Genomic DNA, 18226 nt, shown 5'->3' on the forward strand with positions numbered 1-18226 from the left:
GATTCTTCCTCAACCTTTTTCCTATCGATAGGATGAAGCTCAAATTGGAGAGCGCCATTTGTGTAATTCGCGAACAATTTTCAACCGGTATGGTCTCAAATCTCAATGACCTACTCTCATCTCCCATGTGCTTCTTTGACAACTGGATTTTTTTTTTTTGACGCCTAACTGGATCATATATTGCACATCTTCATTGCACTAGTCATGAAGTTTAGCCTAGTTCAACGAGAAAATCTGAGATTTGTCAGCTGTCTCCCGAATCTCTTTAACGTAATCTTTTAACCCTTGCACGGTTGTACCTTCGCATTAAACAAATATCGTCCATGTTTCAGTTACACAGTAGTCTTCAGACTGATCTGCCCGTCTGATTGAACTCACGCCCATTGTTCTCGAGACAGCAAGCTCGCCCCATCACTCAAAAGAAGAGAGGTAGTCTCACCACCCATTTCGATCTTGATACGCGCACACGGTGTTGCATTGAAACCTTATTCGGAGAACTAGGATTTTTTTTTTTTTGAAAACTGTACAGCGGGGGAGGCCCCCACTGTGATAAAATATATTAAAAAGAAAGAAGGAACTGTACAAGATAATAACAAAAGGGGCACCAAAGTACTAAAAAAACACTCGAACTCGATGCAAAGAGAAATCGAATTTAGATGATAGGGACTGAGCATGCACATCAATAGTGACCATCATCACCCACACGGTTGATATGGAAATACCACAAACAACCCCGCACCAGTGAATAATGCAATTATTAGCATGTGCAGCAAAGCGTCCAGGAACAAGTTAAGCTGGTTCCGATGCTTACAACATCATCAACAGTTACTTCAAGACAGCCAGCAAAAATTTCTTGTTGATTCAGATTGTCAAAATTGGGGTGGTGTTTTAGCAGTGCTACAAACTAAGAATATTCACATGAACTGATTCCAGCTATTTGTAGCTTTCAGCTATTTTCCATTAGTTGCGCCTGCACCCTTGTGGAAAGGCCAGAGGCTAGCCAACCTTTCAAGCACTCCAGCACCTTTTGTGAAGTAGCCCAAGGCCTGTGGGGGAGCAGCAGGGGGGAAATCCTCCGGAGGCATGGCAAATGGCCGCACCATTTTCTCAAACTTGTCCATCGTCAAGCAGGACCCAACTTCCTGTAGTCTCTCGGGTCCCATTATTGGCAGGGTGTGCTCCTGGAGCAAGGAAGAACTTTCGCTGGCCTTGTCCTGAACCAACATACATCCAGTTAGTAAATTCAAATGATTCTACAAGGATGCAAAAACACAGCTGAATTTATGTCCAGCATTGTGCAAAATACGAGCTATCACCTCTAGGGGACTGAGATCAGCACCACGACTGAATGTCATTTCAATCCGGAACCTTTTCTCATCTTCTAATGGAACCTGCAAACAAAAGATTTGGCAAGCAGATTGAACGATTGGACAACAGCAACTTGAAACAGGTTATATGGCATTAGCAAGTTCTGAAATGTAGGCATGACAACTAAACAACCTTCCTATTATTTTCAACAGGATAGCACATATGTATAGCATACACTATTAGAAAAAACTGCCAGACTCAAGTATATGCTACCAAGACAAATCTCCAGTACCAACAAGAGTATGCCATTTCTAAATCATACATAAATGGACTGGCTAGTCACCCTTCCTCTGGAGGCTCTAACTACTTTTATGTTCTTCTTGTTTCCTGAAACAGATGCATGATACCTCTTAAATAGGCAGCGGCCCTAACAATCTATCCTAAGACATTCGCCTTTAATTAACAGGCTAACCATGCAACTAACCAAATCCACATGTGTGCTTACTAGCTAACTAATGTGTCGCTACTAGCTAACTAATGTGTCGATCTGAGAAGCTAACAAATTAACTGAGACTAGTGAAAGGTGAATGCCCAGCCCATAACAATGCAGGATCACCTGTAACAAAAAGGTGAAAGATTGTTTAAAGACTAAATAAAGATCATAAAAGATCTATACCTCTATGTTTTCAAACATTCTAAGCACAATATTACTCATGTAGTCAAGCTCCTTAGTTCTATGTAGACGGTCCAAAGCACTTTGGCAGACAAGGCTATCTTCTCCTTGTAGACATTCGTCCAAATTGCAGTAGCGAAGGACATTCATTAAGGAGTGTATATGAGATTCCTGGTGCAGAAAATGCAGGCGATGTCATTGATAATTCCAAAAGGACTGTAAGAACAAAGCATGCAGCAATAAAATGCCCCAGCATACCGATGTGAAGTAAAGCCTTGTGCGGACATGACGCTCAGGTGTCCTCACATTGGCATACCTGCAATTAAGTATATTAGCTGCATAAACTTTGCATGTAAATTATTGAAGAAAAATAGAATTTCATAAAAATCAGAGCAAGAACACACTTAGGATCTAGGCGATATTTAGTTTCTCTATCATCTTCATCTTCCTGGTCCAATGACTTCTCACTAGTAGAACTAGATCTTCTTCCATCCTCATTTCTAACATGAATCTTTTGCTGGTGTTCTGCTTCTTTTGTTGGTAGGAATATAGCTTCGTCTTCAATAAATTTTGGTTCAGCAACACTGATAGCTTCTTCACGAGTGTTGCGTAGATCAATTAGGATTTTTCCCAATAAACGGCGTGCTATCTAGAAAAATAATAATAATAAAATAACATGAGAAACATAAAGTGTGACAGGTTACAAGAAACAAAATAACAAGAGAATTTCAAAAAAGGCCCCACAAAGCTAATTCAACAGAGCTCATATGATATTACTAGTAAATATAATGGTAAATTGTAATGAGAGCTATGTGATAGTGCTTGTATCATTGCTCTGATTAGTAATGTCACTCAAAGCAGTGCCCACTAGGTGTTAAAAAGGTTGCAAGTTCATGGGGTGGGACTTTTTGCACACATAATATTGATCAAATCATCATAAGGTTATAAGGGCCAAAACTAAACCCAAATTTTTCAATGAAAAATGTGAGAAATGAAGAGAATTTCACAGGTAGTAAGTACTAAAAATTTCATTGTGGATATTTGCCAAAAATTGTATAACTTGTTTGTTTTTGCAATTTTCCTGACTAGCAGACTGCTTTTCCTTTTCTTGTTCTGGCAGAGGATCTTCAGGCAGAAGTCAAAAGGAAAATGAAAATCTAAACATAGAGATGACAATTAGACACTTGGGTTTTTTCCCTCTAAGCACGGTTTTGCGCTTCCATATTTCAAATCTGGTGAACCTTGGCAATTTCATTGCACTCTAAAGCCACTTTTACTAAAAGCTGAAAAGGAACCATCAAGCAAACTATAGTTTGCTGGTGTGTAATTTCATAAATATACAGATTCAAAATATTGCAAATATATCCATATAAATCTAGAATTCATAATTGTCTGCAAAAATCCAATTGACTGAACATGAGTAATCAGTTGATGGTATTGTAAGCATGGCGACAACTAAGAAGTGAAATTTTGCTCCAGAACAAACCTTTGAACCAATTTTTAGTTTTTGCTTTGGGTTGATCCCATACTCATTTGGAATGACACCATCAGCAAGTGTCTACAAGAATATCAGTGTCAGATAAGCAATGATAAAAAAAATGTTCCAAGGAAACATTCACATCTGCATCTAAGAACTAGCAGAAAGAGTTTCATATATGGATATACAGAAACAGAACTTTTCAAACCACACACCTTTCGTAACTGAGTAATTGATACATAAACAACAGATTAACTCTCCAGGATATTCATGAGATGAATTGGCAGTAAATCTTATGCAGGATTCATAAACAGAAACAATGGCCAAGCATAGTTTCCCTCTCATGTCACTGTAGTCAGAACATATAAAACACTAGCTTAAATTTGTTTTTTCATGTAACAGCGCTCCTATGTTAACTGTTAGCATTTAACATGAGGTCTTCCTTGCAAACTGATGTCAACAAAACTTCAGCATTCTGTCTGCTCAGTTGTTTGTACAAAAACAGTAGGGCTTTATATTTTACTTCCATGTTGTCACATGTGCAGTAACTGATGCCTCTTATAAGTGCAGCTTAATCAACATAACTTTGCCACGGCTCAAGAGAGCATATAAAAGAACATAAATGTAAGGTTACTTACTTGGGCAACTTTGAAGAGCTCTTTCAAACCCTCAAGATCAAGATGAGCATTATGCAAAAGGTCATATCTGCCATTCAGTGCATTAGTTTAGATGCAAGGCTTATCCCCACTTACAGAGAATATTAGGACCATGATGTAAGTGATCTTAAGAATTCAAGCTAAACATGTTTTACCTTAGAAGATGAATGGTAACACATCATATTTACGCTATTCCGATTGTGAACAATGAACACATTCTTTCTATTTTCTTAATTCAAAGTTGTTCTCATAATTTCATGCCATATCACATATTCAGACCCTCATTCAAAATACATACTCAAGTAAGTTCCATGCAGAACGGACACGATAAGTGAAAAGGACTACTATTTTTATCCTGGGGTATATTTTTCTTAAGTTTCTAAATAAAGCAATTGTCAGAAGATCACTTACTTGCAGGAGTCATATACATCTGGGATCTGGGTAATGTCAAAACGGCTGCATTACAATACGAATCACCATGAGTGTTTTGAACAAAAGTAATTACATTGATTTGTAAATAAACATTAAAAATAATTCTAAAAGGTTTAACACTTTACTCTTTTCTTTCATTGTATAAATCCCTCTCAAGTTTTCTCCATCTGGCAAACATCAAGAGGAAGCTTTCACTACCACAAGGCAACCCAGCAGCAATTCGAGCCACATCAATAGTTGTCTTCCCAAGAGCTTTTGCTTGGTCATATTTAGAAAATGAGCTTGTCAATGCAAGCTTTTCATCTTCACCTTCAGCAAGTAGCTTGACTTGTGCAGTTACTTCTTTTGTCAACTTGGCCTGATTAATGTGTAATAAGGGAAAAAGGAACCAATCATTATTCATAACAGTAGAACACTATGTAGCTTGGAAATCAAACAGTGTGCATCAGAAATCAAAATTGCTCCAGAACTTGTTTTGTATTTGAATATTAGCAAAGAATACTAGATACTGAAGAAAAATATTTGCCTTGATAAATTGTTGGAAAAGCTAATGCCACTATCACGACAAGTCTAGTCATCCAAACAAGAGGGGAAAATATGAATTTCATCAGAATTCAAGCAAATCTATTTCAAGTAAATCATTGACACAAGTACTAAGTTGCCACTTTTGTACGAGATGTTTAAATATGTTGAATTGTTTGATCTAGCTTTACATCTACTCAAAGCACTTTACCATCTTTGGCAGGAGTTGGGAAGCATTTACAGGCAATCCTGCACCATCAACCATCCACGGAAATTCTGCTGACCCTTCAGTGTCCTTTTCTTTAGTATTCGAAATGATAATCTCATGCAACCTAGCCTGAAAGATCAGATCATTTAGTTTCTGCTAAGAATTGATGGCATAAATTCATATGATACTTGCTGTTTCAAAAATCGGACGCCTAACTTCCACCAGGAGTGCCCTCCCGCTCAAAGCATACTGGCCACCCAGACCATAATTGACATCTAGAGGCTAGCCAGATAGGTTCTACCCACCACACGACAAGCACTTAAGGATTTTTTTGCAGTAGAAGTGTTTTTAATAATAATTTTAGAATATGGTTTTCTCAAAAAAATCAATAGAAAGCCCAAAATAGTTCTGAAGTGTATGAAAGGGTGATAAAATTCAGGCAGTTGCAGTTAGATTTTCTACTTACAGGTGTGATTGTTCAATAGTAGCTGCTGAGCTCGAGATCATAGTGTATACAAGCTACATATCTAGAGGCCTAGATTATCAAAAAACTTGACCAGCGGGGAAGACATCCCCCCTGAATTAGCCTTAAAGCAGGGGCCCATCAAACCAAGCTGGGTGGGAACCTCAAACCAGCACTGCTTCGTGGCAGCCTGGAACCCTTCTGCACCGTTGCATATTTTCAAAAATTTAAATATTAAGGAACATCTAACATCTTATTTATTCAAAACTTCAGATAGATAGCTGTTTCAGTCCTAGAAACTTTTTGATCAAAAGAAATCCTCGAAACTTCATGGAAAGGTAAAGAATCTTTATCAAAAATATGTAAGTAAACCTTTGCTTCATTCATCTCGGTGCTCGCATCTTCCAGTCCATCTAGCATGGAGGAGTCTTTACTTACTAGAGATACCTGAAAAAGTTACTATAAATGATAAAGCTGCAGACAGGCAGGATCAAGCAACAAAAGGGGCCTTCTAGATCATTAGCAACCAACCAGTATTGGAGTCAGCTGCCCTTCCAAATCAAGAAGGCCTTTTGCAAATGCTGCTGCAGACATCTGAAACGTACATCACCATGAACATGTGGATTAGGAATGACAGTTGAAGTGTTGATTATCAAGAGATTATAATTAGCCGCATGCAGTCATGTTTAACGAGTGGCAGAACCATAGATTCTGCATTTATTACAAGAAATAATGAAGAAACAAGGGAGGGGTGGGGGATGTAATCATGTTTCAAAAATAAGCCATGCGATTTTAATGATGCTCTCTCTTTTGCCCTCATTTATCTTCCCTCTTCCTTCCATATTGAGTAAACATTTACAAAACTTTCTAATACATCCCAAGGGATATCATGGTCATTTCACTCTATTGATTTTGTAACCTTCTCTGTCCCGTGCCTAGTCAAAATACGCCATATGCAAATACCATTGCCTTTGTTATTTACCCTCGCCCCTCAGTACCATGTTAGACAACTTGAAGGGTCGGAAGCACACAAAACGAGTGCCATTTAACAGCTACAGAGCCCCATGTGAGATCACTTGAGGACGTTTATGTTCAAGGTCACATAGTACTACTAATAAAACAGTGTTCCAAATGTGCAACTGCCAAACCATCCAAGTTTAATTTACTGAAAGCACCACCATAAGTTTGGGTATCTATGTACAACAATAGTACATTTCACAGTGGTACTTTGCCCATTTATGTAGGAAAGAGTCAAAGATTCAACTAGCTAGAAGCACAGTGAGATATTACAGCCATAGACTCCAAAGAATATCAATTTCAGAGGGTTCAGGAGGGGCTATTTCAAGGGGGGCAATAAATCAGGAGAAAAACATGACTAAATACCTGTACACGGCCTTCGTCTGAACTATATATTTTTAAATCATGTCTGTACGTGCTATGGAGACGAAGCAAACCAGTTCCTTCACCTATATTTAAAATAGTGATAGTCAGGGAAGAAAATAATCAAGTACAGGGAAATACTTCAAATAGAAACTCCATATAGTCAAATGTGCAAGAAAACAAAACAAATTTCAGATGGGGGGTACATTTCATATCAAACATCATCTTTAATTCAAGCAAAACTAGAACAGACATCAGATAAGATGTTACTGTAAGGAAGATTCTAGTAGCAATCTAAGAAATGCACCATAGATCCTGGAACTTCAAAATCACCTGGACTTAAAAATACGATGATATAGAAAGGTTTTCAAGATCTAAATTGAAAAAAATGGAGTTTTTTGTTTCTTTTTGTCAGCTCCAGAACATGAGTCATATGTGATCTCCAATACTAGAACATGACATATCAACCACTTATACATGCAACATAACTATATCCTCTCCTGCCACATTGGAAACTTTTCACAATTAAAATAACTACAGTGATTTAAGTGACACCATATTCAAGATTAGGAAGACACCAAGACAATTTCAAGTTCAGGAAGTTGGGAACTTGGGACCCAATTGGCTTTACAGTTAAAGTTTCTCTGGCACAATTTTATCAGGGGAAAGCCATCCAACATTGAGATAACCACAAGATTGTGGTAAAACCAAACTCTCATTCAAACAGAATCTGCTATTTTACTTCTTTCACGAGATGATATAGAGGCAATAAGAATATGAACCTGGATATATGTTGTTTCTGAAAAACCTTCCCAACTCCTCTGCCTGAATGAAAAAAGAATAAAAAATCATTAGAGAAGATATATGCTGGTTACCAATGCGACTGTATAAAATTGTTTCGTCATACTCAAATTTATCAAGAAGCTCACTGAATATGATTTTCTAAAAAATGAATAACTGAAAAAGGGAATTGATGTGGAGAGTGTCTAAATCAGTAATTCCTGGTTATATACTTATATTCACTGCTAATATATTCTAAATTTAATGTTCCCTCTTCATTCCATGGATTGAGAAGGTTTTTACAACAACAAATACAAGTAGAAATTTTGCAATAATTGTTTGCCGGCCATCATATACAAACGAACAGCTCAACCTTTATATAAAAAAAAGGAACAGCTCAACATGTGCCTATCTATAACTTATAATTATCTAATTCCATATTCACCAGTAAAATCTGGATTTTTTAAATTGTCATAGAAATGAACAGCTCCAACAAATACTTGTCATTATCAAAATTTAGAAGATATATTAATAACTAGTATTTGATAAATTCAAGCATGCATTTTGAGTTTAACACCTGCTTTCTCCCAGCATGAGTGAGTACACCACCATATTTCAGAATCATCAGGGCTTCAATTGGTCGTTCCTCTTGACCATCACCATTGCGCTTTGGAACTTTTATCCATTTCAGTGGCTTTAGCTGCACTTTCCTATAAATGCCCGAGAAATGCCCACCCTAGTATCGGAATAGAAGCATAAGTTAATAAATGTCAGAAGACTCCTGATAGAATATTCTCACGGCAGATAAATCAGCATCTAAGGCTGAAGGATAAGGTTTAAGCAGTTATGTTTTCCACTAAAATGGCTGGCTCTCCCATTTACAGCAAGAAAATTAGCAAGTTTGTTAGAGCTTTAAGAGAGCTCTGCTTAATTTCTGCATTGACACAACACTCGGTATGACTCTAACAATGTGTTTCCATAGGTTGTACAGAGAAGCAGAGAGAAAGGACAAAAATGATTAAATCCTAATATCAATTTGCAAACAAAAAGCTAAAAGTAACTAGTAAATTAGCATTACTGCTTGCCAGTAGGAGTGAAATTCTGAACTGGCAGCAAGAATTACCAACAGATTCCTTGATTATCAATGTCGAAGCACATTGAAAATGTCGATCTGATAATAATAAATGACATCTATGTCTGATAAAGAATTTGTTTAACTGACAAGGTAGAGTAGTCCTATACGGAGTGTGTTATCTATCAAATTTCAAACATAAACTCTCACAGCAGCAACAAAAAGAAAAATAACCACGATGGAAGTAGTAACTTTATGTCTCCCTCTTTTATTTCAATTTTAACTTGTCAAAAAATACCTTACAGTACATATAAAGAAGAGGAAAAGGAGTCTTAAGAAGACTCATAGAAACCCATTCAGCAAGTTTTTCAGAAATTTTGTGTATGAGTATTTGATGCCGATCTGATATAGGCCATATGGCTGCACCTGATCAATAGTCTGCACAGAATATCCCTCATACCATCTAGTGAAGAGAGATTCAACATGTCCATAGAAAATGTTATGGAGAGGTATATCTGAATAATAAGAAATTACCTCCTCCAGTACTGCTTTGACTTGTCGAAGTTTTTCAACATGCTCGATATCTTCAGCATCACTATCACTCTCCCGACCAGACCTAAAAATATAGGACATTCATTCATGTTCCAGATTTCACTAGGCTGAGGTAGTCAATCTATGTCGGCAGGCACGTATGTAACTTAAGAAATCCTGGAAAATCAGCTGTAATAAACTCTTTATTTCTTCTTAATGCAATGACACGCAGTTCTCCTGCGTGTTCCAGAAAAAAAATGATCCAGATTTCACACAAAAGAACAGTTAAAAAAACAGAAGTCTGTACCAAACTAACCAGTTTAAACAGTGGGTAAAAATACTAGGACTAAATTACTTATTCTAGCACACCATACCTAGTTGGTGGTACAAGTTGTCTTGTAGCATCTAGCAAGTCTTGTAATTGTATGGCGCTTTTCAGTTTCGTCTGCAAGAAGAGCCAAAACTGTGATTCAACTTAAGAACCATAGATTAATTAAAACTAAATATTCAGAAAAGAGGGTACCTCGGCTCTTGGCTTTCCACCATTGTACTTCAACATCAAATTCAGGAGCTTTTCCTCTGTAACTTTCAATTTCACCTTCTGTTTTGGTGTCCGATCACCACTAAACAGGTATGTGATGTCAGCATATAGCAATATAGCATTAACAAATTATCTGATAGCAGCTAAGAAATAATAGTATCCTTACTGGCGTATCACAACAATTACACAGCGTAGTTCTTCTGACTGCCCAAATGTGCCAATTATTCCACTACCCTGTCGTGTAAGACCTTCAGTGGGCTGAACAGGTTCAGATTTCCAAGGAAGAGTTGGAGGTATGGTTGATGAAAGGTGAGGAGCTTTAGCATCAAGAAATATTTTTCTCAAGATGCAAGCAGCATCATCATAATACCTGGATGTACAGTTTGCCCAATCAATTATCCAACAGACATGTTTCTAATGTAAACAACATCAGCTTTAAGAAAATTACTTGTATGAGTTCTTTACAAAGCTCCATCCATTGACATCACAGACATACGATCTCCCATCAGACCTTAATAGATCAAAACCACATACCTACGGAAAACAAGACCATAGATCAGAACATAAAAGGGAACTAAGAAATAAAATGATGGTGTGAAATAATCATCAGAAAGAAATGAGGGGTATATTTTAATAGTTGAGCAGTATCTTGGCTGTTCATCACCCTCTACATGACAGCAGCAACACTAGGTCCATTCAACTGAATTGCAGATTGGAAAGTTTGCACACTTTTTGACCAAATTGAACATAACTATCTCCACAAAGTGATAAATTAATTCTTTGTCAGTCCATCCCCCATCTAAAGCATAAAGGTACAAGGGGCTGTTTTTGGTAATGATTAAACCTTGGGCATAACCAAAACCTTCAGTCATGAACCACAATAGGCAAAGCTTGGATGAACCAAACTATGGCTTGCAAATGATAGACCCCACACCTCAGATAGAGGAGCGAGAAAACTGCCTTACCAAAATATGATCATCATTTTTGCTACCCATACTTTTGCCAAAAAGTAGGCACAAATCATGGGCTATGAAAAAAATTTGTGCCATCCAAATAGTAACCAAATTGCTTAGGCATTACTCCCTCTGTCCCAAATTGTAGGTCATTTTCGCTTTTCTAGGTGCATATTTTTTGCTATACACCTAGATATAGTGTATGTCTAGATGCATAATTATATCTATGGATCTAGAAAAGCCAAAACGACCTACAATTTGAAACGGAGGGAGTACCTAACAAGCCCTTGCTTCTCAAGTTGAATCTTGCATAATTGAATCATGATTTCCTTATGGCTAATAGTTAGCGAGATTTAAAAGACTATCAAAAAAAATCTCTACAACATGTTTTAGCCGAAGATGGCAAGGAAAATAAGAATAATGATAAATAAAATATTTTTAGATAATCCTAAGGCCTCTAGAAATATACTTAGATATGATAATAAGGTGGTGTTTACCATCTGTTTAAAAGCACTGCAGACATCTCTTGCCATTTGTTTCTCCATAGGGGTCAAAAGTACAGGGTATCGTACCTTCAAGTAATAAATTAAAAAAGAAAGACCAATCAGAAATAAGAATGCATTTCGTCATGATTCGAGGAATGAAATAATTGTCAATGTTAAGTATTAGACCCAGGATGCATAATTCAAGTATGATACACAGCATATAACATCCAACAAAAATCACTAATCATGAGATAGTAGCATGTTGACCTAACAAATCCACACCTTGGCAGATTCTCAAGTTTGAACCTTAGTAGTGTGTTAAACATCCACTAGCTTATTTGCAAACACGTATGTGAATTCATACATAGCCATAGCAAATAATGATAATAATTAAAACTAGGAATCAACTTTGTCACCAATCCTATTTGCAAGAATCAAATCATTCGGTAACTGAAAACACAAAACAATGGCATTTAAATTTAATGGAGAAAGCACGAGCTATTACTTCTTTTCCATCAGGGTTCCTCATAACAACACCATCAACAACTGGAGATTTCCGTGCCTCAGCATGTGCATATCCTGGGCCAACAGTATAAACCTGAAAAGCTTATTGTAAATGTCAAGTTGGATAATCAACAATTTGTAGAATCAATGTGACATGACATGATACTTTATGCAGGAAAACTATTAGAACTGTTGGGTGGCCTCAATAAAAATAGTGAAGTTATCAAGTATAATAATCACTTGGTTTACTCATATTAACAAAGAAAAGGTCAAAAGCACTTTCTTTTATGAACAGGAAATAATTTCCAAATGAAGTGAGATTGAGATTTTAGTCCACAATTATACATCTGGAGAGAGAGAAAACATGTGTTGCTTTCACTTCAGGTTCTCAAAGGGAGAAGAACACAGGAAATATTACAAGACAATATTAGAGAATAACCAAAATCACAAATGTGAAATTAAGCTGATTTATGACATTAAACTACACATCAGTAAACAAGAAACTTGTGAAAGGCATCTTACTTTAACATCGGTGCCACCAGTAGGCATGAATTCCTCATATATGTAAGATCCTTCACGCCTCACTCTCCTAACATCAGGGTGGAATTCACTAGAACGGTTACCAACCTACATTTATTCAGCAATGCGTAAATGTTTATACATTCTTCCAAACACAGAAAACTATGAAACAACGCAAGAACACACCTAAGCAGTTAACATTAAAAAAACATGCAAAAGAACTGACACTTCAACTCTGCACAGGGCGATCATTGGGACCTACCCTCCTAAAACCATGGTGAGCTGAGTATTATTTAGGTTTAGCCATGGAGAAATATTTTCAAAGTCAGAGTGTCATGAGTGATTTCCAACAAGCAATATTTGAGTTCGTAGCTTGCCAAGCATTTGAAGTTTCTATGGATAACCCAAAAATTGCTTAAGTGGTCTGGCAGACAAAAGGCAAACAATGTCATGATTTTCAAAAAGACCATTTCTAAAATCACTGAAGAGTGCAGATGTTTCGATTTTGACAAGTTCCTATAAAAATAAAGTAAAATTAGACCTCACTTGTCCCAAATAACAAAATAAAACACTCCAAAGACTCAAAGAGTATATGCCTGTATGTTATGAACCTTTAACCTTTTGTGTAGGCAAAACTATCCAAGCCATTCATACATTTGGGGGGAAAAAGGTGGAAAGTAGGCCATTGAAGCCAAGTACAGAACAAAGAAGGTTCTTAGAAAGTTACACTCAAATGTCAACAATTTTGAGCCAAACATTTACCTTTCGGAATAATTCCTTCATTCCACCCCCAGCAGAACTTGGATAATATATCATTATTCGGTGATCATCCCCTGGTACAAACACAAACAAATTAAGGAATAAGAAGACATTCAGTTGATCATAATAGGTGATAATACACTAGTTATAAGTACTGCAATAAACAGAACATGGTTTTGCCACTCCTGTACCTTTCCCACACAAAAATGATATTTGTGTCTCACATACAACAAAATTGACAATTTTGGTACCAATGAGTACAACATTTTAGGTGCAAGAAGGCAATAGCAGCATAGCACCAAGAAACTAATTATGCAAATATAGATGAATTACCATTGACAGGTTTCTCCACGAAAGGCTTCAAAAATCGTTTTCCATGAACCTCAACAAAATCTTCTTGCTCAATGAAGTAGTCTAGCTCTTGGTATGGATATTCCCTATTGACAAGAGCATAATTGGGCACAGGAATTCCATACTTCTCTAGATGCTTAAGCATGAAATACTTGTAGTTAGGTCACTTAAAAATTATTCCAAACAAAATGAAGAGTAAAAAGTAACTCATGGAAACACATTCGATCAATTAAAAATTCATTGTAAAGTAGTATGCAATAAACAAATACAATATTTAGAAGAGTAAATTGTATCATAGATCACCGAACTTGTCTGTCTGGTTCAGCTAGGTAGCCAAACCTGAAATTGTGTTGTGTCATTGCAAGCCTAGGTACAATGGATGTCATGTCATGTCATATCATGTTTGTCTTTAATAGTTCCCTCCCTCTATTCAAAACACCTACTGTGATGACTGAGGTGATAGCTAGATAAGAGGCATGCGTTGATGTCTGGATCTAGCAACAGCATTCGCTGCTATAAACAAGGAAGATGAAGTCAATGGCAGTCATAAGGGTCTCAGTTGTGGATGACAGGAAGCTGTGAATCTGTGACAGGAGGTTGAACCACCACCAGTCCACCATGAGTGAGTGATTTTGCAACTAGATGAGTCATGTGTGTCCTGTGCTGTGTTGGTGGTCAACTCAGCATGTCATGCCATCGATTATACCCACTTAAATAAGTGGCCTAACTATGCAGTTCTTGAGTTCCATGACCTACTTGAATATTCATTCTTCTAATTTTAATAAAAGTAGCCCATGGACATCAAAACTACTAAGCTATACCCAGCCAAAGGAAATAATTTAGTCACAGAATTTAGTCATAACAGCATCCACTGTTAGTCATCCTAAACACTTACATACGTATGCAATCAAAATATACAGACAACTTTGCTAATCCATAATACATAACCTTTAAGTGGATGTCTTACAGGAACACCATATGGCTGACTAACATATGTAAGCATTAAACATCTTATGCACCATAGAAACACATATTTCTGAAGGGCAAGTATTAAAGTTATGCTTCTGTTCTCCCAAGAGTGGTTTTCTGTTTCTCTAGAAAATTTGACTACAGTAGTCCAGCAAAATCCAACTTAGGAAAAAGACACTTGAATATTGTCAGGAGAAATAATGTTCTGGAATTCTCAATGTGGCCTGCACTACAGCATTGCTCTGGAAAGGTGAGTCTAATTAAGCAACCAACACCTTGATAACATGTGGAAGAATACTACTTTGTGCATAGTGATATAATGTGCAAATAAGATTATATAAGTTACCCCGAGGAATTTTCAAAAAAAATAAGTTAGCCCGAGTGCATATAAACAGAAATTAAGGATAATGCATTCAATTGAATGCAATAGAAGACATTGCAATACCTCATACACTTTTCTGCGGTCATGAAGGAGGTATTGTGGCTCCAATTCATTGACTAAAAACGGCCTAACATTCATACAGGATAAGGTCAGGTTAACTGGAAGATACAATCAATGCAACATCAAGAATTTAACGGAAAAGAGATTCTGTAACCACTTCAGAAGCAAAACTCCACCTTTGACAAGCTACTTAATTAAATTAATGGCAAAAAAAACCCTCTCAGTAGCAAGTGACGTAGACACTTTCTTACTGCCTTTTTATTGATCGACTCATGTTCACTGTTCAGAAAAAGTTGTGATGAACTGATGAATAGTAATTCAGGCAATCCAAATACACTAAAGGTTACGATGAGAGCAATGTTGTAGATTTGACTTCCACTCATGTATTACACTAACGATGTCTGAATGCACATGAAAAAGTAAGACTATAGCCCAAAGACATTGAAGAAGGATGAGCAAAACTTTAAATTTATGCTACGCAGACATGTTTAGGACCATGGACCATGCATATGACTTTTCAATGATCATACCACCTTCACTTGGTGTCTGATATACGTTCACTAGAAAACTCTTATGTTCTACATAAACTTTATTCCAAACTTTATGCTCTACATGGCAAGCTAGCAAAATGAAACAATCTTGCATATGTACTAATGGCTTGACTGACAACTCGCCTGACCAAAATAGTAGTAGTTAACTCGCCTGTCTAATGGCTTGCATTTCCAAAGTGGTAACAGTCACCCATAACGGTGCATAATCTGCCTCCCCAACTATTAATGGTTCCCCCCTCCCCCAACCTACCAAACAACAGTGCCTTCCTCATGGTAGTTATATTCTTCACTGTTAAGGATATAGTGTTGTTTGAAGGTAGCAAAGTGAACGAGTAAATATACGTGCACCTTCCTCCTTCAGTATTTAGAATAGTTATAGCAAAGAAAATAGGCATATATTTCAGAACAGTTGCCATTTCAAATAAACATTTCTAAAAAAAGCAGAAGATATCAAGCGTACCTTCTCAAAGCAGCATAAGCTTGAACCTTTTGTAGAGGAAAACCGGAGGAATAGAAGGCAATCAAGCAATCACAGTTTGGCCAACTGAAAATAAATTGTGGATAAGTGAGATGCTACTCTACGTACACAGCAGACTTCAATCAAGGATATTACAAAAAGAATGTGGTTAAACCTATTCTGAAAAGAGTTATGATTAAGTTATTAATAACCTGAGTTCTCATTACATACATCTCAATAGGATCGTCAAGAATAACCTTATCTCCAAATATTATTATCTGCAAGACAATGTAAAAAAATGCAGAATGTCAATTGGTCAGAAAGGTTTCCATAACAAGTGACCTTTCCCCTCAACTATACACCCATGGGAAGTTGCACATGGCTAAAAGATTAATGATAAAATGAAGTTCATCATTGGCAATTAGAATCACTACGTCAAAATATATAGTGACCTGAGTTGATGAAAATTAAATTGTACTAATCAAAGACTATGGTGTATATTTGTTGAATGCGTCTGTTGGTTTAAGCAGGAGAAGCAAAAGAGCAAGAGTCTAACAGTGGCTATAATGATGTACTAGTAAGTTAGCACTTTCCCGAGAAGCAAGATAGACAAGATTAGTATAACAGTTGGTGAATGGAAGCTAGGATCAACAGGTGAACCATGTGCCGCAGCTTGGGTTACAGTGATCAAGTATTAAAAATGGCAAATTCCAACCAGGCAATACTTGGTGAAAGAATCAAGCAAACTAGGTGGCCAGTGGTCCCGTGGTCCCACCTAGAACCCAGACGGATGGCACTATGCCTAACAGATTAATATATGCATGCTGTAGACCAAATCTAATGCTTAATCCTTTTCGAGAAGTCGAAATTCTCATTGCATTCTACACATCATTTATTGATAAGGAATACTGGTCCATATGCATAGCTCATGGTACAACCAGTCAACCTTGGGCATATAATAACATGTAAACATCTACCACTCAAGTGCGAATCTTCTAAATTAATTAACTCAGTGCTTAAACTATCGGTATAGCAAGTGTTCAGACCATAGTCCTCCAAAAAATATAGCAAGACTCAGCCAGGCAGTCAGTGATCATTTTGTCCACCAAAACCAAAAGTGCATATTCAGGGACATATTTGCCATATCCTGGAAATTCTGGGGTACAACCCGTAAAAGCAACCACATGATGGGGACCACCGGACCACACGTATTATTCGAAAAGATGCAGAATAAATTGGTATCCACGAAGATTCACGGATGTCCCGCAATAGAAAATTTTAGAAAAGAAATATCACATGCAATTCGACGCCATCCACCCATTTACTCATCTAGAGGCAAACTTCAATCTTACGCTCGCTTCCGCCTTTTGCAAATTGATGGAACAGGAAAGGGAAATGCAGCGTGCCGTGGAGTGGGCAAAAAAGGAAGGATCTTGCGCACCTCGAATTCTCCAAACGCGCGGAGCCGCTCGAGAATCTGCTCCATTGGAGAAGAGAACACCTGAAGGAAAGAGAAATTAAGAATTTCATCAGACAAACATATTCGTGAGGTAACAACGCAGCTCCCGCATCCCGCATTCTTTGAGAAATCCAGGAGCAAGAACCGGCCAATCGAGACGTACGCGCTGGAAATCGAGACGTATGCGCTGGAAGAGCAAGAAAACGAATCGATCAATAAATAACCAGGAGGACAGCAAACAAGAAGAAGAACAGGGAGAGAGGATTCAGGAGAGAGGGAGAGAAATCAAGAACCACCTAGCATCCATGTGTTCGCGAATTCCGTGAACCACCAAGGAAGAAAAAAGAGAAACCTCAAGAAACCAATGAGCCAAGATCCGGACCTTCTTCTCCATGACGCAGACGCCAATGGTGATCTTGCCGGCGCCGCCATTACCCTCCATCACCACCATTGCGCCCCTGACCTCCTCCTCCCCCGATCCGTCCACAGCGCGTGCACGCGAATCCGGGGAGATGACGCGCGATTTGGTGCCGTGAGGAAAAGAGGAGACGCGTTGTCGGGGGAGTTCGCGAAGGGGAGGCTGCAAGAGGAGGCGTGCGTATCTCACACTTCTTCTCTTCTCCGCTGCGGGCCTGCGGCGGCGTTCGGGGTCAGGGGACGGGACTCGCGGTCTCGTACTCTCGTACGATGGGCGGCAGGCACGGGTGGGGAGCGCCTCTTATCGCTTGCACGCA

The 18226-nt window shown here is 37.8% G+C and overlaps 1 protein-coding gene across 2 annotated transcripts; it reads right to left on the reverse strand.

Moving 5' to 3' along the window:
- Positions 1-719: 719 nt before the first annotated feature.
- LOC117837546 (inositol hexakisphosphate and diphosphoinositol-pentakisphosphate kinase VIP2) lies at positions 720-18192 on the reverse strand. 2 transcript variants are annotated; one of them, XM_034717218.2, is made up of 31 exons: positions 17875-18192; positions 17656-17679; positions 17475-17534; positions 16265-16311; positions 16037-16120; positions 15029-15092; positions 13597-13750; positions 13267-13337; positions 12508-12612; positions 11987-12079; positions 11494-11568; positions 10492-10577; positions 10210-10413; positions 10026-10125; positions 9877-9947; positions 9506-9587; positions 8477-8635; positions 7902-7944; positions 7123-7205; positions 6271-6333; positions 6112-6186; positions 5280-5405; positions 4672-4904; positions 4526-4570; positions 4097-4163; positions 3468-3539; positions 2386-2630; positions 2240-2297; positions 1985-2152; positions 1317-1391; positions 720-1214 (listed from the first exon to the last, which is right to left on the reverse strand). In XM_034717218.2, exons 1-31 carry the CDS (start codon positions 17941-17943, stop codon positions 951-953), a joined length of 3165 nt encoding a protein of 1054 aa, XP_034573109.1. In that variant the 5' UTR covers positions 17944-18192; the 3' UTR covers positions 720-950. The 2 variants fall into 2 exon arrangements, with proteins under 2 accessions (XP_034573109.1, XP_034573110.1); XM_034717219.2 differs by lacking the exon at positions 17656-17679.
- Positions 18193-18226: the final 34 nt, after the last annotated feature.

The sequence above is a fragment of the Setaria viridis genome, chromosome 9 (assembly GCF_005286985.2).
Source record: "Setaria viridis chromosome 9, Setaria_viridis_v4.0, whole genome shotgun sequence".
Classification (NCBI taxonomy): Eukaryota; Viridiplantae; Streptophyta; class Magnoliopsida; order Poales; family Poaceae; genus Setaria; species Setaria viridis.